The 21,768-nt window shown below is 43.0% G+C and overlaps 2 protein-coding genes, 1 long non-coding RNA gene, 1 other non-coding gene and 1 pseudogene across 5 annotated transcripts; 1 reads left to right on the plus strand and 4 right to left on the minus strand.

Annotated features, from left to right (window-relative positions):
* Positions 1 to 1,517: 1,517 nt before the first annotated feature.
* LOC112272486 lies at positions 1,518 to 2,742 on the plus strand. Its single transcript, XM_024463401.1, has 3 exons — positions 1,518 to 2,123; positions 2,206 to 2,332; positions 2,486 to 2,742. The coding sequence occupies exons 1-3, from the start codon at positions 2,049 to 2,051 to the stop codon at positions 2,650 to 2,652; spliced, it is 369 nt and encodes a 122-aa protein (XP_024319169.1). The 5' UTR covers positions 1,518 to 2,048; the 3' UTR covers positions 2,653 to 2,742.
* Positions 1,682 to 10,500, minus strand: LOC112272487. Its single transcript, XR_002966327.1, has 3 exons — positions 10,364 to 10,500; positions 3,144 to 3,238; positions 1,682 to 2,673 (listed from the first exon to the last, which is right to left on the minus strand). It is a non-coding gene; the product is annotated as an uncharacterized LOC112272487 (long non-coding RNA).
* Positions 3,426 to 9,751, minus strand: LOC100836184 (annotated as a pseudogene).
* A 1,909-nt stretch (positions 10,501 to 12,409) lies between the features above and the next one.
* LOC100835885 lies at positions 12,410 to 19,802 on the minus strand. Of its 2 annotated transcripts, none has more exons than XM_003577736.4 (15): positions 19,506 to 19,802; positions 18,035 to 18,437; positions 17,755 to 17,932; positions 17,545 to 17,684; positions 16,576 to 17,422; positions 15,791 to 15,891; positions 15,547 to 15,691; positions 15,402 to 15,470; positions 15,243 to 15,288; positions 14,719 to 15,155; positions 14,530 to 14,609; positions 14,055 to 14,190; positions 13,379 to 13,571; positions 13,137 to 13,219; positions 12,410 to 13,049 (listed from the first exon to the last, which is right to left on the minus strand). In XM_003577736.4, the coding sequence occupies exons 1-15, from the start codon at positions 19,606 to 19,608 to the stop codon at positions 12,909 to 12,911; spliced, it is 3,102 nt and encodes a 1,033-aa protein (XP_003577784.1). In that variant the 5' UTR covers positions 19,609 to 19,802; the 3' UTR covers positions 12,410 to 12,908. The 2 variants fall into 2 exon arrangements, with proteins under 2 accessions (XP_003577784.1, XP_010237924.1); XM_010239622.3 differs by having other exon boundaries at positions 14,719 to 15,158.
* A 1,570-nt stretch (positions 19,803 to 21,372) lies between these two features.
* Positions 21,373 to 21,444, minus strand: TRNAP-AGG. Its single transcript has one exon. It is a non-coding gene; the product is annotated as a tRNA-Pro (tRNA).
* Positions 21,445 to 21,768: the final 324 nt, after the last annotated feature.

Consider the following 21,768-nt stretch of genomic DNA (forward strand, 5'->3'; position numbering starts at 1 on the left):
TAAAATTATACTAAATCAGCGGCACTTAATTATTTTGGATCGGAGAGGGAGTAACTAATTTGTCCCGCAAAAACCAAAAAAGGTAATTATGTTGTGTAGGTTCTATCACACACTGTGACATTGCTGGCCTCGGTATAAATAATAAAGAGCACATACTTGCTGATTAACTTAACGTCCTGCATATGCATGCACCATGCAATTAATGACCAGTCCTTGACTAATTTCAGCGTTTATTTTGCCATGCATAACTAATTGATTAATCAGCGTCATATTTGGCCAATCTCTTACTTCAGCGATCTTCTTCTCCATACACAAGTATTTAGGAACAGAGGTAATAGCCAGTTAATTGCAGAAGAAACTGAATTATTGCCTCAAAGGGAAGAACAATAATTATTGTCAGATTAATTAACTAAACGAAAAAAACATCATTAATTACTCCGATGGAACGCTACGCAGATCAACTCGTCAAACATTAACGGAAATAATGGAACTAGCTATAGCAACTAAAAATAATGTCATGCACGGTGACTGACTGTTGACAGTTTATATATGACGCCATGTGGTGCGTCATCCATCTATCTATCTGAGATATTTTCTCTTTTCTTTTCGTGGCAATTAAGTTGCTGCTGAGCTACTAGAGTTAGCTAAGCTAGGTAGCTAGAAGTCAAGTGTTGTCGTGTGGCCGAAAAGACTTGGACAGGGACGTGTGCAGCCTCGTGCCGTGTCTCTATCTCTCTTCCCTTCTCTCTTTACAGTGTTCTTTTTTTCTTCTCTTCTTTTTGCGAAAGATTTCTATTTGGTTTTATTGGAGTATATATATCGTGATCTAAGTACTAGCTAGGATAGGATTAGTGTTTCTGGGCCCACAGAGCACCGTTAAATTTGAGGTGGGAACTGTAGCCATGGAATGAATGAATGATGGATGGATCAAATTAAGTGACCCCACCAGTTCTTGATCCGTCCATATATTCATGCATCTCTAGCTGCAAAAAATGCGAAACAAATATTTTTTCCATCCTAAAATAAGTGACTCAGATTTGTCTATATTCATATGAATCTAGACAGTTTTAGTATACAGATACATGCGAGTCCGGACACTTATTTCTGAACGGAAGGAATAATTACTAAGGTTGGTTACATTAAACATTCCTTTAAAATAGGTAGTAAACCTTCGAATAATGAATTTTAGCCTTAAACTGTGAATACTTTTATGTGCACGAGGTTCTTCTAAATTTCAAACAACTGATAATTATCAGGAACGAATATTCAATTCATTTATGATTACTATTCTCATTATCAAATTAGTAGCCCCACGAGATTAGACGAGAGCGACATGGCAACCACCACCCGCTCAGTCGATCGATTGTGCTTTGAGATTTGGAACAGTGCGACTTGGCCCCACCGACGCCGAGCACCGGCACGGGTCGAATCACCCTTTTTTTTTAGCTCGATGCAATGCACCATTCTTGAAAAAAGAATTTGGAAGAACCATTCTTGTCGATTCACTGCTCCATATTCATTGCAAGGTCTCCTCCAAGCCAATGAAAAGACCAAAACACAGAAAAAGAAGGGGACAAACCCCGTAGATTAAAACTATCAAGACAGGAGAATTTGCAGCTCTTTGGACGATTTTCGACATGAATTGCGCTAGAATTTGAAAAAGGTTGGAAGATGCATACAATGCAGAAAAAGGAATAGTAGAGTGTATAGTTCCATAATCTGTTTTTTGATGGTCTTGTTCCATAACAGAAAATAAAAAAGAGAGCTAGATATGGCCTATGATCAGAGCCATCAAGAATCCTAGGATGGATAGCTTTGTTTGCAGCATGTTCAGTCTGTTCAAGCCTTCCCTCTCAAGAATCACCTAACCTGTTCCTGCACATGGAATCCAAATGCAGTCACAACTCACGAGTGTCGGTCACCAAGTCCACATCGACTCAAGTTTTTTTCTTTGGAACTTTACATGCATGGAGTCAAGCGTCAAAGTTATTTAGCTACGGATGGGAGGATCAAGGAACTAAAACAAAAGGACTTGAAAAGAAGGGTACATGTCCATGTCTCCCAAGCTTCTGTCCAAGGTCAGCAGGCAGCAGCCAGGGCAAAGATTCAGCTGTCAACGACTGGTATTTTGGGACACAACACTTGTGCTTTGTCAATCACCTCAGGCTACTACTCTTGACATGAATTTCTTGGAATCATCTACAGATATATTCAAGAGATTTCAAGATGGAATCCATGCATGGGAGCTGGGGATGCTCAATTGCTCATCTCCTAGAGAATGATTTTGATCTCCTCAGCAGAACGACAGGCAGAGGCAAAACGAAAGAAAATGGTACAGCTATACACTTGAATCTCTTTGTACTTTACAAGCCTGGGACTAGAGATATTAACTTGATGGTCTAGAACTCTAGATACCTGTCAAAGAAAAACACTTGATCTAGATTGCATCATGGGGCGACTAATTTACATACCTTCTGATATACAGCTGTACATTCTGCGACGGAAGAGGGTCACAAGCACCTGTTCTACCGCTGCATAAGTGAGCTGCTTCACGCACACGTTGGACTGCAGCACAGCATGAGGAATCATGGAAATCAGGATGATGTAGCATCGTTGTGCTATTTGGATGCTACTCAATCCGTCCTCAAATAAGTGTACTTCTAACTCTTGTCCCTGTCAAAAGATTTGAACTTTGACTAATTATATTGAAAAGAATAGCAATATACTCCCTCCGTTCCATGATATAAGGTGTCCACGCATTTCGAGATCCAACTTTGACCACCAATTAGACTAAAAAAATGTGAATTATGTGGTATACAAATTATACCAGTAGATTCATATTAAAAGAAGTTTCGGATGGTATAATTTTTATAATACATAATTCATATTTTGTTGGTCTAATTGGTGGTCAAACCAAAATTTTGAAATGCGTGCGTGCCTTATATTATGGAACGGAGGGAGTGTATAACATCAAATCAGTATAATATGAAACTATATTTCAAGACGGATCTAGTGATACTAAATTGGTGCCGTAAATGTTGTTGCCTTTTCCCACAAAGTTGGTCAAACTTTAAAATATTTGACTCAGAACATGAATTAGAAATAAACTTATTTGTGGACCGAGTGAGGAGATCTTTACTCACTTGGTCTTTACCCACTTGGACAAAGTAGTAGATGTCCCTTGCACTGCGTCGGTACTGCTTTACCCAATTATGCTGACTAATAGACGGAGTACCATCTGGAAATGGCATCAAGAATCAAGTTAGTTGGACTACATGTACTGACCAGAATTTCACATATTCTTTACTCCTATGACATATCTAAGTTTGCACCAATACACCACCCAACATTTGCTGCGTAGATTCATAAATAGCAAAACAATGAAAGCAATGGACTTTCTAGATGACTTCAGCTGAAGCTCAAAATCAAAAGAGCTTGCACTGCTCTTTCCAATGGAGTTGGATGCTCATCAACAGAGAATGATTTGATATCCTCAACAGAAGCGACACACTGGGCTAAAGGTTACAGCCATATCTTCATTAGCTTAAAAGTCGCAGTCTAAAGAGATTAACTTAAATTTTAGGGGAAAAGGAATTAAAGAACGACACTGCACATATGGTTCCTACCAAAGCTAACCGAAAGATGCTCCACCACAGAGGAAATGGCTCTAGTACTGTCAAGGCTGGTAAGTGGCCGAGGCCTTTTTCCTTGTGACCCTTCTCATGGAAGGAAATAATTTTGTTCAATACGAGTGCCGGTTACATGAGCTTCAAACTGACATGGTTTGCATGTTCCATCAGTTGGCGCTGCACCTCTTCCGTGACTGTGCTACTGTAAACATCACGAAGATTAATTTCCCTGAGGCTAGAGAGAAACGTCAGCCCAGAGATTTCCTCTATCCATTTGCACCATGCTGCTCGTGCCAGCTCGAGCTTGGGCATTGCGCCTTCTCCAAACCTCACCGACACGACGTTAGTTAACACAGAAAGCTCCAGCACCACGAGTCTCGGGAAAGATGAACCTAGGAAATGGAGCTGATCACCCTGGATAGACTCCCGCCGCAGACTGAGAGCCACAAGATTCGGTAGCATCCCAAGGGCTTGTATGTCTTCTTCATGGAGGTGGGTGTGACCTAACTCCAACCTGGAAAGATTCGGAAGCTGATGGATCCACCGGGGTACTCTGACTAGCTTGCCATACATCTTGAGACTCTCAAGGCATTTTGGTGGCAATAATTCCCCACCCAAACAACCATCCAAGTCATCTCGCTCAGTGCACGCATGCAACGACAAAGATTGGAGTTGACTATGACCAGCAATGGCTGACCAAAATCTGTTGATGTTTTCATTGTTGATACCAGCCACTCCTAGCTTCCGCAGCTGAGTAAGCTCTTGGAGGTCTTTCAGGGTAGCCTCTCCCTTTCCCCGTACAATGCTGACAACACCCAATGTGTGCAGGGCCTTGAGTTTCCCAATCCCTCTTGGGACTTGAACACCATACAACCCATCATTGTCCGCCGCAGAGACAATGAAACGATACTGGTTGAGTACATCACGCCTGTTCAAACCATCCTCGAGAAGTTGTGGTCTCCAGAAAAGATGTCCCATCGACAGCAAATAGCAGGCCATCGAAAGGCGCATGCGACTGTGGAACAGAAGAGAAGAACAGCAACAAATCTTTCTGGTCGCAGTGCTCGTGGACTCATGATCCTCATAGGCTTCTCTGTTTCTGCGTGGAAACAAGCGTTCCGCACACATGAAAGAAAGAGCACAACATCGTGGTGAAAAAGAGCGCTTCCCATATATGGCCTTAAGTCTGTCATTTTCGTTTAGCCCCAAATGAGCACGAAGGTATTGTAGCTTCTGAAGCTTTGTAACTGTTGCTGGCAATTGGGATATACATGTGCCTCTGATATCCAGTGTTTCAAGGTGCCTCAGATTCCCAATAGAATTAGGCAGGAAGAAGATACTCCGGCATCCTCGCAGAGAAAAAAACTTGAGGTGAAGCAGCTGTCCAATTTGATCAAGATGATGATCTTGTAGACCTAATGTGCCTTCCAAATCGAGTACTCGGAGGAACCTCATCTTACTAGAAATAAAAAATGATCTCCATTCTCCAAACACTTTCATTGACCGCACGTGAGACAGGTCCAACATGCTCTCTAACACATCTTTATCTCGTTTCCAGTTGCTACTTATGACAAGATGACGTAGTGCACCTTGTATACCGCTCAAACAACATCCTTCTTCAAGTGTAAAGACAAGGTTTTCCTCCCTAGCCTTTAAGATGCATATTTCACGGATCATATCATGAAGTCGACATGCATCAAGTTTTGCGCTGTAGTTGTTTACCCATTCCACTCGCAGGATCATACTTCTGCTAAAAAGCTCATCCAAATACTTGTCACCAAGTTCCTCTGCAGTCATGCCACGCATGTCCCTCAAGTAACCCTCTGCGATCCACCGCCTCACCAAGCGGTTCTGCTTAATTATGTGGTCTTCTGGAAATAGGGACATGTATAAGAAACAAGACTTGAGATGGTAGGGTAAACCATCATAGCTCCTCATAAGAACTGTCTTTATTATCCTAAGTTCTGGACTGATTTCCAATTCAGCACTGATGCGACCATTCATCTTTGCCCATTCAATAGCAGTTTTAGGCTTTGTGGCTAAGTAACCAGCTATAGCTGATATTGCTAGGGGAAGTCCATCACACTTCTTGAGGATAAGTCTTGCTTGCTCCATCATATCAACGACTAAAGAATTGTTTCCAGTGTTATTTTTAAGTACCTACAATGGATAGAATTTAACACTAGTGTTAGGTACTGAGATTGAAAATTGACCATTGTCAGGATGAAAATATGACATAGTATTATGACGACGTTTCAAATTTTCAAATTGATATTCACCAAATCCGTTGCTCTAAACATTTTTAACCTGAAAGTTTATATAATCTGGATTTCAAATATTACATTTGGATACAAAATATAGGTATAGTTTCTGGATTTATATATTTGCAATTTTTCAGAAATTTGGTTCTAAATTGATGTTCAGGGGTTACTACTTTTAAATATATGGGGTAGCGATCGAACTGTGCCAGCTATTTTTCAGACGTAACACAAACATACATTTTCGTTTATCCTATATTACTAGTATAGCAGTATATGCCAGAGTGTGTGCATATAAATTTTTAAGGACATGTTGGCTCTTTAGTTCAAATTAAGGAAAACGTCAAGATTGCTAAAAAGAACATTACGGGAAGAAAAACACAACCGAAGTTCTGAAAGTGAACGCAGAATAAAAGTTTAAGAAGCTAGTACCTTCCTTTTGAAGAGGTCAAGTGCAGCATCATCTTTCAGGCCTTGAAGGCTGTATATGTTGCTGTATTCCGTAGAACATTGTTGAGCCACAATTTTTTCCCTGGTGGTGACTATAACCCTTGTTGCACTTTCCAGGCATTTTTTTACCAGCTCCTATTCAACAGCAGATGATATATCGTCAAGAACAATGAGGCACTTCTGTGTATTTAGAAGACGAATTAACTCGCCTTCCAACTCATGAAGTTTCATGCTTGCTATGTTTGTCTTGTGTGTTCTAGTTGCTGATGCTCCCGTAGGGTCTTCATGAAAACCTTTCTGAAGTTGCATAGCTAAGTTTCTAAGAAGGGCTTCAAGGTTGAAAGGGCGCAAGGCAGTGGCCCACGCACGCTTCCAGCCACCAAGTTGCTGGCTTCGGTATACACTCCTGACAAGAGTGGTTTTCCCTAGACCTCCCATTCCCCACACTGAGATCACTTTGCAGCTGTGGCTTTCCTTTGGTTGACCAATTAGTTGAATTACTTTAGATTTCTCCATTTCTCGCCCAGTGAGCATGTCTTCAACTTGCGCCATTGTCCTGCTGCGATCGACCTTGCTTACAGCGCTGGAGTTAGAAACTTTGTCCCCTTCTGCATCCTTGGACTGTTGGTCTTCCTCCTGTATTTCACCAGCAGGCATTGCTGGGTCATTCCCGGCAATAGTAACTCTGGTCGAGTCAACGATAGGCTCAGCAGCAGCAGCGCCTGATCCTGGTATAATCTGAACATACAAAAAAAACAGACCTTTGAGCAATCTATGTACTTGTGGTCCCCCAACACAATTGCACATTTAGCACAAACTGGGAGATATCATCAAATCGACCTTGAGATTGGTGACCACGGCCGTGGAATCGTGTACTTGGAAAAGGAGAAGTAGGGAGGAGGTCAGGGATAATCAAGCAGGCTAGAGTAAGTGTACGAAGGCTCACCGACGGCGGATTTCTAGGAACGGTGGTCGTCGGCCAGAGTTGAAGAAGATGGTGCAGATTCCTTCAAGGAAAGCGGAGCGACCAGGCGGCCAGGAATCGTCCTCAGCATGCACATGCTGTGCTCCAGGCAGACAGAACCGAGCCGTGAGCGTGAGGCGGAGAAACACAGGCGGGACGGCGCTAGGGCACAGAGGAGGCGGCGGATGCAGGAAGGAAACAAGAAGAAGGGGCGGAAATTGTTGGTCACCACTCACCATGGAGCACACAGGCTCCAGTGATCCAGTCCCAGGCTCCCAGCAGCCTTCTGATTTTTCTTTTCATGTTTTTATGTTTATTTTTCAGATAAATTATAAAATAAATTCAGCACAACACAGTTTAGCAGTTCCAAAGTGAACCTTAGCCTGGAACAAGACCAGCTTGGAAGAATGATTGTCTCCATGTCAAACACAAAGACTTTTACAAAACCAAACCTTCAAATCAGAAGCGTAGCTCAGATATGAAAGGGACACAAATACACACTGCTCTAAGAGAGCTCTTCGTCGGCGAGCCCACCGGTGCACATCTGCACTAGAGAAACCATGCACAAGCTGACATACAAACGAAGGTCCGTTGACTAACACAATAGGAATAGTGCTGCGGGAGACGACAAAATAAGGTTGATGGTAGCATATCAGCCAGGGCGTACCCTAAAGTCAGCACGTCGAAGCCGTCAATCTGGCTGATCGGAGAAGAAAGCTTAGGTTGAAGAAAATTGAAGAAGAAAACTCCAAGAGCATGTCATCTAGCAAGATCAGGAACCCCAGATTCATGAGGCATCAGTCTAACTTGCTCGCATTAGTGCAAGAGGAAGATATTCTGTGTCGATGGAAAGATCGAAGAATGATATTGCGACCTCCACACCTTGGGCAAACAAAGTGGAATCCCGTAGCTCTAGATTAGGGAAAACTTATTTTTGCTCTTCTTTTCTTGCATACTCTAGACATGAGATCAATGTTTTCTTTATCGACGAAAAAACAGAAGCACTGCTAATTTCTATTAATTAGGAGAAGAAACAAGCTATAAATTACAGACCATAGAGCACAAAATTGGGCAGCCCAAAAAATTAACCTCCAAAAATCCTATAAATTTCTTTTGAATCAAAGGAGCCCTGAATAATATATTCGTGGTTTCTGCTTAGATAGTGTAGACACATACACAGTAGTACGACATAAGGAGTGATTGGGAAGTGTATACGTGCCTTGCTGTGGAAGAGGTAGAGAGTTTGATGATATGACAACCGCTTGAGCTTTGACACCTGATACGGTTTCTCCGTGCACAAGCTCGCGATCTCGACGTGCTGTGTGGACACCACGATCCTGCTTCCGTTCTTCTTGTCCGGGAAGTACATCTTGATGCACTGCCACTCCACCATCGTGGACAGCCCATCAATCACCACCAGGTAGCTATTGCCACCCACCTAGGTAGCAGGCATATAGAAATACAAGCTATATATTCCGTTTATCCCGTAAAGCAAATTTCTAAATTCAGTATTAACAGAATTTGAACCTGGGTGTCGAACATGCGAGCCAAAGCACCTCCATCCAGCATGTCCATCTTCATCAGAGCATCAGCCCAGCCGGCAGTAGTACTTCCGGGAGACGACGACTCATGATTGTCGTGAGAGAAAAAGAACTGCCTCACTAAACCGCGGAGGAACTCTGTTGGATCAAAAGGCCGCGCGAGGCCGACCCAGGCACGGAGCCTGAACTTGGCCGCGGCCATGGAGGAATCATAGGCCTCCTTGATGGCGGACGCCTTGCCGGGATCCCCCGCGGTGCCCCACATGGCAACCACCCGGAGCTCTGCCTCGTCACTGCTCAGCAGCCGGCGGAGCCGGTCACCGTCTTCGGCTAGCTCCCCCCCCAGCTCCAATTCGGCGCCGGTGGCGAGGTTTGCTTCGTTGATGCCAAACATGGCACTCGGCAGCTGCTGATCGGCTGCAGCTGCAGGCGGCAGCTGCAGCTGCGGCTTGACAAGCTGGTACCGTAGGTTTCTGTTGCTGACGTCCTCCACCTTGGCCCTCAGCGTCTTGACCTCCTGGGAGATGTGGTGCCGTCGATCCCCCTGTCCCCAGCACCAAGGGCTGCAGGGCGCCGGGTTCCTCTTCGTCTTCTCCGAATGGAGGGCGCAATCCATGAGGCTGTCCTCCACGTCGTATGCCAGGTCACGGACCTGAGTCACCCACGTGGCGACCACCCTCTGCTGCTGCGGCGGCTGGTCCTCCTCGTCGGCTGTCGCCAGGAAGGACTGCATCATCTGGAGCTCGTCAGCTATGAAGGCCACGTCGCTCTCCATGCCTAGCTGCAGCGCCAGCTCATCCGCGGCCTTGGACCTGGCGTACCCGAGGGCTCCGTCCAGCACGGCCTTGCCCACGCTCACCACCGTTGCCTCCATGACCCTAGATCCTCCAACGTACAACCTGCTGAGTTCTGAGAGTCCGTATTAATGTGTGCAGCGATTTCTTGCAGTGGACCGACAGTCAACACATTATACGCGCGTGCGGTAGATAAAGTAGACACGATTACAGATAAACTACATGCCCTGCTACCAACTAATTATTCGACCCAACTAACCCAACAAGTAATACTAAATCACTACAGTACAAGGGCTAGCCACAATTGAATAGTATACTCCGTAGCACTTTCTCCGTACTAAATCAGCGACTAACTAATATGGATTGAAGGGAGCATCGTTTGAGCACTAATTAATCATTCCAACTAAGGCCTCCACAATGTATGCCAAAAAGAAGTGCCAACTTGCAAATTTGGCATTTGGCACCGCGTCCGTCCACTGTAGAGACGATGCGAAATTGAGGGATGTGGGAACCGGAGCAGCGAACTTGCTCCTGTGCTATATTCTGGCGACCAATAAAATAATCATCTTTCCCAACTGCTCTTCTGGATTTCAATTGCCATCAGCATCTCCTTGGATACACTTCGGCAAATGCAAAATGAATTCAACAAACAATTTGAAGCATTCATACCCCGCTCAGCGCTCACAAAATTCATGCGTACAAATGCTAAGAGGAAACAATCACTCACCATACCTGCTGCTGCTGCTGCTAGCCACCGCTCGAGTGGATCAGTCGAAATAAATCTGGCCGCCGTTGAAGCCGCACTGCCACCGCCGCATGCTGCTGATGTATTCACGAGCCATCGCGGACCGGCTGTATTCGCTCGTCACCGCCGCCGGAGTCGCTCGTCGCTGTGGATCGGAAGCCGCACACCACAGAGGAAATGCCGCTCGAGATCCGATCCTCTTCGCCGTGGATCCGCAGCCGGAGCGGCTCGCTGGTGGGGAGCCGCCGCCGGAGATCCTCGTCGCTCCAGAGCCGCCGATCGAGACCCCATCACCAGAACGAAAATCTGTGGAAAGAATCTGCGGGATCTAGAGCACGGAAGTATTCGTAGAAAAAGAGAGAGGATATTTCAGCGACGAAACGAATTCGCGCGAGAAGCATCCAGGGAGACAGGTGGAAGCTAATTTTCTATGCTTATTTCTTTAATCGATAGTGGGTCCCACATAAAACCCATTTGGAGCTTATATCCTCCGTTCCATAATTTTTGTATACAGACACTTTTTGAGAATAGATACATCCATTTTTGATAAATTTGAGACAAAAATTATGGAACGGAGTGAGTAATTTCTAATGATGCTATATCGTGTGCTGTAAAAAAAAAACATGTATCGTGATGTTCGATGATGCTCTTAAGATCGAAATTAATCTCCTGGCGAAATTAGACCAGAGCAACATGCCAACAATCGTTCCCTCTCAAGAATCACCTACCAGGATTGGACTAACGCGCGACGGTTGAGCGGTAGCATTTGCGCGCGTACGGCCGCCCGGCTGGCTAGCAAGCATGCGTGCCTCACTGCATATGAGTCAGCAAAAGATGCCTCGTATGCATGCATCAGCAGATCGATGTCCTGTATGTGCTTCAATATTTCAGGAAAATTGGAATCTAAAATATTTTATCTCTAAAACGGGGCACGGAATTAATGGTCAGTCTTCACGGTTAGATTTGTCTGGACGAGAGCTTCGATACTAGATTCCTAGGAGTATGTTTCGTCGACTTTTTTTTCTTTTAAAATTACCACAAGATAATCCGTCTTAAAAGTAACCACCCACTAATATATCAAGTTGCCACCCTTGTGGTAATAAGTTACCACGTCGTAACTTCATAAAAATATAAGATGATAATTTGTGCGTTAAGATTGCCAAGCATTAACGTATGAAGTTGCCACCCTATTAGTTATAGAGTTGCCATGTCAATTTCTTTCAGAGTAGGATGGCAACTAATATACCCACGTGGAAACTTTATCCGAAATATGATGGTCACTTGTTTATTAAAGTTGCCATCTTATAATATATGAAGTTGCCACAGTTTTAATAACAATTTGCCATGGTTACTTCCTTCAAATCAGCATGGTTGCTTGTGCATTACCAGTGGGTAACAAAAGGGGCCTAATTATTTTTTGCGAAACATATTTGAGTGAGATCTAGTTTTGAAGCACTCGTCGATACGAAGGTAACGCTGAAAACGGATTGTGAATCGAAGACACAATTTGAGATCTAAAACATTTTAAAGTTTCAAAACCAACTAGTATAAAATAGTCGAATGCACTAATCAAGTGCACTGTGCATACTCCGCATGTGTTCGCGAGGTCGCAAGTCATTAATTGCTGTGCATGCATCCCGTTTTCACCGTTCCAGAATCGGTCGCGCCGTTCGTACTGCTCGCGTTACAATTCCTACTTCTGCAAAAGCACATGGAATCCAAATGCAGTCACAACTCACAAGTGTCGCCAACTCCACATCGATTCAATTTTTTCTTTTCCTTTTTTCCTTTGGAACTTTACATGCGTTAGGGTGGACACAAACGTCAAGAGTTATTTAACTAAGGATGGCAGGATTAAGGAACTCAAAAAATGACGGAAAAAAAATGTACATGTCCATGTCTCCCAAGCTTCTGTCCAGGTTCAGCTGCCAGGGGCCAGGGCAAGGATTCAGCTATCAACGACGATTGGTATTCTGGGACACAACAGTTGTGCTTTGTCAATCACCTCAGGCTACTACTCTTCACATGAATTTCTTGGAAATACATTTTCATCTAAGGATATATTCAAGAGATTTCAAGATGGAATCCATTGGAGCTGGGGATGCTCAATTGCTCATCTCCTAGAGTACGATTTTGATCTCCTCAACAGAACAACAGGCAGAGGCAAAACGAAAATGGTACAGCTATACACTTGAACATCTTTGCCCTTTAAGCCCGGGTCTAAAGATATTAACTTAATTTTTGGGGGGAAAAAGAATTAAAGAATGAGACGTTACAACCAACTCCCTACGAGAGCTCACATCAAACTTGATGGCCTAGATTGCATCAAGGGGGGACTAATTTGATATACAGCTGTACATATTATAGTGGGGGGAAAGCAACATTCGTCCCCTGGATCCAACTTCACACTGTCGAAATCCGTTCGGGCAAAAATTGCGGCGCAGCATGCTTGATGGTGCTCCGCGGAAGAAAATGGTTGCAGGCCTTGGATGTAAAGCCCTTCATGGTATTTCAGGATCTCCAACAGTCAAAGTTGGTAAGTGAACGAGGCTTGCTCCTTGCGACCCTTCTCATGGATGTCTTCTATGAGCTGTTGAAGCTCCGGGAAGAGTGTCACAAGCACCTGTTCTACCGCTGCATAAGTGAGCTGCTTCACGCACACGTTGGACTGCAGCACAGCATGAGGAATCATGGAAATCAGGATGATGTCACATCATGGAGCTATTTGGATGCTAGGTTTTGGATCTTTACTCACTTGGAGGAAGTAGTAGATGTCCCTTGCACTGCGTTGGTACTGCTTGTACCCAATTATACTGACTAACGTAGACGGAGTACCCCCTGGAAAGGACATCGAGAATAAACTTAGTTGGACTACATGTACTGACCAGAATTTTGCAAATTTGTTGTTCCTATGACATACCCAAAGCAGCAATCGCTACGTTGAAACATCAATAGAAAAACAACAAAATCAATGAGACAAAATATGTCAACACTCACCTAAAAGAAGTTTCTTAACTTCACTGGCATTTCTAGATGCCTCCAGCTGAAGCTCAAAAGAGCCTGTACTGCCCTTTCTATTGCCAGTAGCCTCATCTACACTCCCCGATGGGTGCTTGTCAAATTGACTCGCACCTGCATTTCCATGCAATGCTTCCAACTTGGTGAAGAATATACCATTAGGCCAGAGAGTCTGTAGAACGGTAAATCTGTTAATTGCAAAAAGAAAAAAGAAAAGGAAAATGGAGGAACAGAGCTGCTATCCATTAGGTACAACTATCTAGACCTTGCTCTTAGTTCTCTTGGTGCTGAATAGAACTGAATCAGCTATATTAGGGACGCAAATTATTGTTCATAAGATAGTGGCTACATTTTGTATTGGACCCTAGCATGTAAGAATAATTTGTAATCGCTATGATACTCCTCTCACGCTATTGTTTAGCAAAAAGTGATTAGGCAACAAAAGAACTGGTTTTGCTATCATAAAACTTGTGAGGTTAAGAAGAAGAGAAAAATATACTGCAGAAGTTGCATCATTGATCCATGTAGAACTTGTTTAGTTGGAACAACTTTTTACATGGTTTCTTGCAGACACTATAGCAAATTTAATTTACTAACTAAAAGGAAATTTAGAACAGTTCAGTCATGAAAAAAAAAGGTTACAGTGTTGCCTTACATCTTGAATCCAACGGATTCCTTGTATAATGACATCATCTTTTCGTAGCCAATTGATCTGTCTTAAAATCCAATCATCAATCGCATCTTCCATAACTAATTGCAAGATTTGTTTTGATATCCAGAGAACTTGTCTTCTGCAGATAACAAAGATCAAGTCAAACATCAGATTCTGCAATCGAAAGATGGAAACGATTGTATAGGGAGAAAACAAGAAAGGCCAAAATAAACTGAGAAAGAAATTGTGCCCTACATATCTGATGATATATGGACAATCCATGAATAAATAATGCCATGCCAATTATCCTCATGAACTTCACAATCAGAATGTCAAGTACAGAGAACTATCAATGATATCTCAGGGAGTCTACCATACAATGTGCCATTTACTTCGGTCGTTATGTAAACAATACAAAACAAGTAGGAAAATACTACGGAAGCCTTAGAGAAAGTTTATGAAAAAAGGAATAGCGAACCTTATCCAACCACGTCGCTTTAGTTGGAACACCTTCTCGACCAAATTCAATATAGGCACGCTAACATTTGTTGGCATCCACTGGCAAATAAAAAGAAAGTTTTAGGACCTACTGGAAAAGCCTTTACAACAGAAGTTCCGTGCATTTTGCATCAAAGAGACCTAGATAATAGATATTATAAAGGTATACCTCAGGAGGAATTCCCGTTGGATCCTCAAGTGATTTTATAGATGCCATATTCGTAGAATCAGAATTTGCCCTTGCAGGTTTTTCTATTTGTTGGTTTACTTGTGTATCAGAACCAGAGCATGCTTCGTTGGGCTTATTATCACTTGAAGCATAACCTCCATTGTTGAACTCATTGTCTGAGTGGCATGCACTATTCACAGAAGAGGGACGATCTTCACAGTTACTATCACCATCAGAAAGACTATGAGCACTTCCCATGCTTCTATTGTGCTGATTCTGGTTGTTCATCTCTTCTTGGTTCCAAGATAGAGACATCCTATTGTCTGCGAACTGTGAATACGGTGCATTCGGGGATGATGTGCTGACCGCTCGTTTGAGACCATCTGAAACTCCTTTAACATGTCGAACAATGTCATCCATGGCATCATCAACATTAACTGCTGATGCAAAAATAAATAAATATATTGAGTGAGCAAATACTCAACACACAAGTTCATACTTGTGAAAAAAATAGAGATTCATACCAGCCAAGGTTTTCATAACAGAGGTGGACTTTCCGGCTGAATAATTCTGCAAAAATGGAAAAGGAAATGAAATACAAGAAAGTAACTAAAAATATGTGTTCATTCTTTTTCTTGCTAAGCAGAAGGCTCATAAGGTTTTGGTTGGCTTAAATTACAAACCTTTGATGACGCACTCAGAAAATCCCAAACTTCATGCTGCTCTGCAATATTAGCTATAGACAACAGATCCTATTTGAACAGAAATGAATAATGTCAACAAATTCGCAATAAAAGGCTGGCATAAATGCTAGAGGTAAAAGCATACTTGAAGATATTTGTCCAGTAGAATGCATCGTTGGTGCACAAGGTAATCATCAATACTAGATGAAAGAAAACTCTTTGGAGGCAAATGCAATGAGTAATTAGGTATCTCCTTCAGTTGCCTGTGAAGTCGTTCAAAATTTCGGTATCTACAAGCAAAAAAAGAAAGTCAGCACCATATAATACAATTAATGCACCGTGCTATTTCAGAGCTGTTAAAAGACTACGATATGCCAGTAAAAACATGCCTTCTTTTCACAAACCACGTCTTGGTATCTGCATCAGTCACAGCAATAGAATACACTGCAAAAGATTTTGAACCAAGTTTCTCGAAATATGCACCCACAACCTGCAAAAAATATTGCACAACCACAACTTGAATAACATAAAAAAAATTAAAAGATATAACTTCACATAATTAGCTATGTATTGCATCAACAATAACAGGAAAGTAGGATACAATAAATAGGCATGGCGTAATCATGTAAAGATCAGAACATACTATTTGAGGTAGCATGTAACGTATTTTCAACTCACCATAAAATGTATGCTCGTTCCATACCAAATACTTAAAGTAATAGAAACAAAGAAACCCACATGCTATCCATTATTAAATGCTAAAAATGGAAATCAACTCGCATAATGATGGTTACTTACGAAAGAATGGAGACACCAACCTATATGGAAAGAGAGAACAAGAACACATGGAATGTAATTGCACGACAAGTCAAATACCAAACTGGGATCCACAACAATTCTAATAATTAATATCCAGAACAAATTACCAACGAGTTGCAAAACGCAAAATAAGTCACTAGCATGTGATTGTTAATTTGTTCTCAGTGTCTTAAGCTATCTCTGAACAAATTGTCACTGCTCTGTACTATTATATAAAGAAGCTTTTCGTGCAGAAATAGTTTGTTCATTGGTGAGTACTAACTACACAATATTAACCAGCCAATCATTTAATTATCAATTCTGAAGAAAAGGGATATTGAAAAGAGTGCAAGTTACAGGGACAGCAAAAACTTACTCGACATCTTATCTTTGGGGCATAAATTAGTGCCTCACCATGTGAGGAAGGCCCAGAACCTTTGTCATCATGATTTTTCCTTGCACTTAAGCTTTCACTGGAAATCGCGGTTTGGTTACTTTTGGACAAATGTCTTTTCTCCATATCAGGACTACTATTAGACCGCTTTAGCTGAGCTTTTGTGTTCTTGATGGCTTCACTGTGTTTTACCTTGCTGTTGTCATTAACTTGGCTCTGCTCTTTTGATTTCACTTCATCTGTATTTTGCACAAGTGGGTGACTGCCTGTGACAAAAGTAGATTGTGCATTCCTATTTGAACCTTGCATCAAATTGACCATGTATTTGTCATCAACAGAAGTAATTCTTTCATTGAAGTTAGGTGATAACTCTTTCCCCGCTGCTCCTGCATTTCGAATGTTATCTACACTTCCTGCACCTTTTCCCTTTGACGGATGTTCCACTTTCACCATTTTCTTGTGGTAATTTCTCCCAATCGCCCACATATTCTCAAGATTCTCTGGAGCAAGAACCTGAGATCGTCGTTCAGTAGCTGCATCCAATACCAGTGCCCAGTCTGCCTGACGAGGCTGTACAACCTTCCCATGGTCATCCACTGACACTTTCGACTTGTCGCCCTCAAGTGACGTCATCCCCGAAGTACTTGCTGGTACTAAGCCACTTGATTCTGTAGACAACTTTATTGGTTCTACTTGACGACCCTGTGAACCTCCTTTACAAGACGGATGATCGTTTGCTACAGACACTACAGCATTCGCCTTGCTTACGCTGCCTCCAACGTCTGTGTCTTTGTTGTTTAGAAAGTAGATAATTAACTCGTTCACATAACTAGGAAAAGAAAGAAAAAATAGGGATGGGTTTAGTACAGGCAGAAGAAAAAAAAGTTTTACATTACTTGAGGCATGAATTAGAGCTCAAAAGAAAATAAAAATGAAGAACTAAGAGCTTACATAGGACTTGCAAAGTTCATCACTGGCTGCAAGACTAGGCACGTCACGAGTTCCCTGGAGAAGCAACGAACTAATGGACTCTGTGCATCTTGTGGTCTCAACACTAGGGCCATAACGCCTCCAACTAGTTCTTTAAGAACCTACAATCCGTCTTAATGATTAACTGTTGGATAAATGGATTATAACAAAGCTAAGAATGTTAGCCCTTACCTTGTATTCATGCTCTGAAGATAACAGTGCAGGATGAAGTTCCTGTGAAACTATTAGGTGCTGCTTCAATCTCTCATCTCTTTCCTCAGAAGACAATGTTCCCATGACATCAACACCAATTTGCAACTGATTTTTTCGGAATATATCAACATGCTTTCCTATTAAATCAGCCATGTCGCTGCAGTAGAAAATAAAAAGGGAAACACTTCAACTTTAAGCAGAGATCATTACAAGTACTAAACAGCGAAGATCCCAGATGTTAGATCAATCCTTCAGTCACCTTGTTAGAAAGTCAACTAGATTCATCTCCTTCACCCTTCCTGATACTTCACCAAGAGCATGGAGTATTAAGCCACGTATCAGTTCAGGGGCCTCTCTATCAGGAGTAATATCAGAATAAAACAAATCCATAACGAAGTCCCGCAAAATATTATCAATGAAACTTTCAAAAGCAGCCTCAACAGAAGGTGAACCGACTTTCCTTCTCCATCTCGAAACTGGTGGCACAGTTGAGAGCCGGTGATCATTAGCAGACAACTGCCGTTTTGATGCTTGAGACAAATATGTCTGCTTAGGTACAGGCTGACTTCTCCAGCGAAACTCCACTTTGAAGGAGAGGTAACGGAGAAATGCAAGTATAAGAATGGACATGGGAACATTTGTCCACATTGATTTACTTGTATCTATTTCAAAGAAAGATGACATGAATGTTAGCAAGCGTGTGTATTCAAGACAAACGATAGAGAGGAGTAGAAATCGACAGCTGCATGACCATATGGGAACACATCATCAATAACCGTTTGAGGGAAAATCATAAATAACTATTGATGAAGCACACAATGAACCAAAAGAAAAGGGAGGAAATACAGGAAGTTATTTTGAGAAGAACAAGTCTCATTTTTCTTTGCACCTCCGAAGCTAAGATCTGCTCATTTATTTGGAGCAACTTTGCCACTGGCAACTAGATTGGCGAAATATGTTACAGATAATTCAGAAGCAATGTGTTTGTAGAAAATACAAAGAGCCTATCTTGTTTCATGAACATATTTTGTGTAGGCAGGTTTCCTTGTCCTCATTTACAGATACCGTGTAAGCCCAACAAACATTGTACTCCAATATGAATTTAGTCCGGCAACCAACAAAGAAAGCATCATTTCTTGCATGATGAAACAGAACAGAACAAAAATGTTATTTACACGGGCCTGATCGCTACTTCCATTCTAGTTTCAGTGCACTTTTTTGTCGCTAACGACATTAATTCTCTCCCACCAAAAGCAGTAACCAAACCACATGCAGGCAGAAACTAACAGCTGGAAAATCTCCATGTAACAGCCGTGAAAACTCCAAAACTACTGGCTGCCGGACGCATTCCGGAGCTACTACACAGGAAACTACAAGCTCTAATTATCCGGCTAGCAAAATTGTCCTAACAGCGGACCGCATCGAGCACCGATTCGCCTCATGGTTCCTAGCACCCGCGCTCATCCAACAGCACCAGCCGCCCAAAATCTCTCACGAACGCGACCTACAATCTCAAGCGCGTAGCTCAGCTCAGGTAAAAACCGTGGAACCGACGGGCCGGAATGGGTGATCCGACATTCGAATTGCAACCGGGAGCAACCCTAAATCCCGCGCCGAGGCGGGCGTCCGCTCAATCGCCGCGTAGTTTACATAACATACAACACTTGCCACAATCAGGGGTCGCGGATTGGGGGAAGGAGGGAGGGAGGAGGGGTTCGTGTCGTGCTTACGGGTGATGAAGTAGGAGATGGCGAAGACGCAGAGCGCCCACCACACGGTGCGCACCTTGGCCTCCTCGATCAGATCGTCCACGCTCCTCATCGCCCTCCGCATCTCTGCGCCCCACCGCGCCCCGCGGTGGGTGGGACGCGCGGCCGGAGAAAGCGGCGTAGGCTCCCGCGTCCGCACACCGGTGGGGATCGACGGATAGCCCGCCTCTAGGGTTTCGCCGCCGCTTGCCGCTGCCGTCGCCGGAGAAGAGCTCGGCGGCGTTTTATTTTTTGTTTTTGTTTTTCCTCTTTTCCGGAGGCGTGCCCGAGTTGGACCCAGGTAGGAGAGAGATTGGGCGGCGCGCATGTGGCTGGCGTGCGGCCCCGGGTTGTCAGTGGGTCCAAAGGGCTTGACGGTTTCGGCGTGCGACCCGCCTGTCATACAGTTTGGCGCGGGGACAGGGTGGTTTAACGGCCAATATAACGATAAGCATGGAGGTTAGTCTCACTGACACGTGGGGTCCGCCCCCGCAAAACAAAAGAACGCAGAGCTAGGATAAACTTGCGATGTGTGGATCCACACTTTGTTTTTTTAGATGAGATTCGACGTGGATCCAAATCATGAAGTCATGCTCTTTGGTTTCTTTTTCATATTTTTTATGAGAAGCAATAATAATGCATTGTTAGAGAACTTAGAGAAAGAGGCATGTCATCTAAAGAAAAAAAAAGGAAGAAGAGAAAGGGGCATGTCCAGTTGCGTATTTTGCTGGAGCTTAGGATTCTCATTTATGCTTTTAGTATTGCAAAAATAAGCCATGGATATCAATACATACGCTTATTTACACACGAATGTGTCTCCTTAACACAATTCAACGACTGACATAAGATGAGGTAAATGATAGGATTCTCGCTAACTTATGTCGATCGCATCCTCATGCTGAGTAACATGAGTACATAATGATGTTATGGACGAAAATATGTCCTATTATCCACGTATTAACACACCGCTAGCCATGTCTCGTCAACACATTTTGCTATAAATGGACAACACAAGTTTTTATCAACCATGCTAGACGCATGTTTTGTTTGCAAAATGTATGTACATGAAGACACCTTGCTAAAACCAAGTTTAGTGCTATGCATGGGAAATATGGAAAAACATGGTCCAATTCATTGAGCTAACAAATAATTGTGTTTCTTTTATAAAGTTTGAAGTTGTCGGCCGTATGGTCAAATCTGTGGAGTCTGCATCTCAACCATTCAGGAAATTGCAGCATCCAATCTATGTATAGACAAATGACGGTGTCAAATGGACGACTTTGTGATGTCAGTCCTTCCAAAGTCTTCCTCGTATGCTTTTTTGGATAAATAACTAAAGAAGTACTTACAAAACCTACGAGCTTGCACCTTTTTTTTGCGAGAATACGAGCTTGCACATAGAACTTCTACTATGTATCGACGGACAGACATATGTATCATGTTATTTTGATTAGTTAATGTGGTTTTTTGTGCAAGTAGTTAAACAACTTGTGTTCGAGCACTTCCGTAGTTGTAATAAATAAGTGCACCTTTTTGTCTTACCTGACAAAGATATTTTTTTCTAATTTTCACATCAAAGACAATAGAAGTTAAATTCGATGATTTGATCTCAGATAGTACATAACAATAAGGAAGAGAAGTAGAATTGCGCTCTGACTAACAAATGATGTCTCGACTTTAACTTAAATTTAAATGCATATATATACACTAAGTTATGTCTAAATATATCTAAATGTTGACAAACTTGAGAGCGGAGGGAACAATACATTCATTTTACACGTGGGAAAAGCAATAAAAAGAAGAGAAAGTAACCCATGAGTCAAGAAAATAAAGTAAAAAGTACAAGGCAGGGGCATTCCGAGAATTGAACTCGGGACCTCTCGCACCCTAAGCGAGAATCATACCACTAGACCAAATGCCCTTTTTTGATTCTCGTTCTCCAGAAACTTTTACACTATTTATCACCATAAGACAAGTCTGCCGCCGGCCCGCCCCCGTGTCCCCAATCTCGGCAAGCTAGGGGCCCTCGATTCGCTGGATCCGTGCTGCGCCACGCGGGGAGCGGCGGCGGCCGTCGACAGCCGCCGCGGCGCGCTTTCCTTTCCCAGGCAAACCCGACCACCGCATCCGCATCCAGCTCCGCCAAATGCGTTCCTGGGCTCAGCAGCACCTGCCGGCCGCGGCAATCGGAGGATCGAGGACTCGATGATGCCCTCCCTGTCTTCTTGTACCCTACCTCAAGCGT

The sequence above is a fragment of the Brachypodium distachyon genome, chromosome 4 (assembly GCF_000005505.3).
Source record: "Brachypodium distachyon strain Bd21 chromosome 4, Brachypodium_distachyon_v3.0, whole genome shotgun sequence".
NCBI classification, from domain to species: Eukaryota; Viridiplantae; Streptophyta; class Magnoliopsida; order Poales; family Poaceae; genus Brachypodium; species Brachypodium distachyon.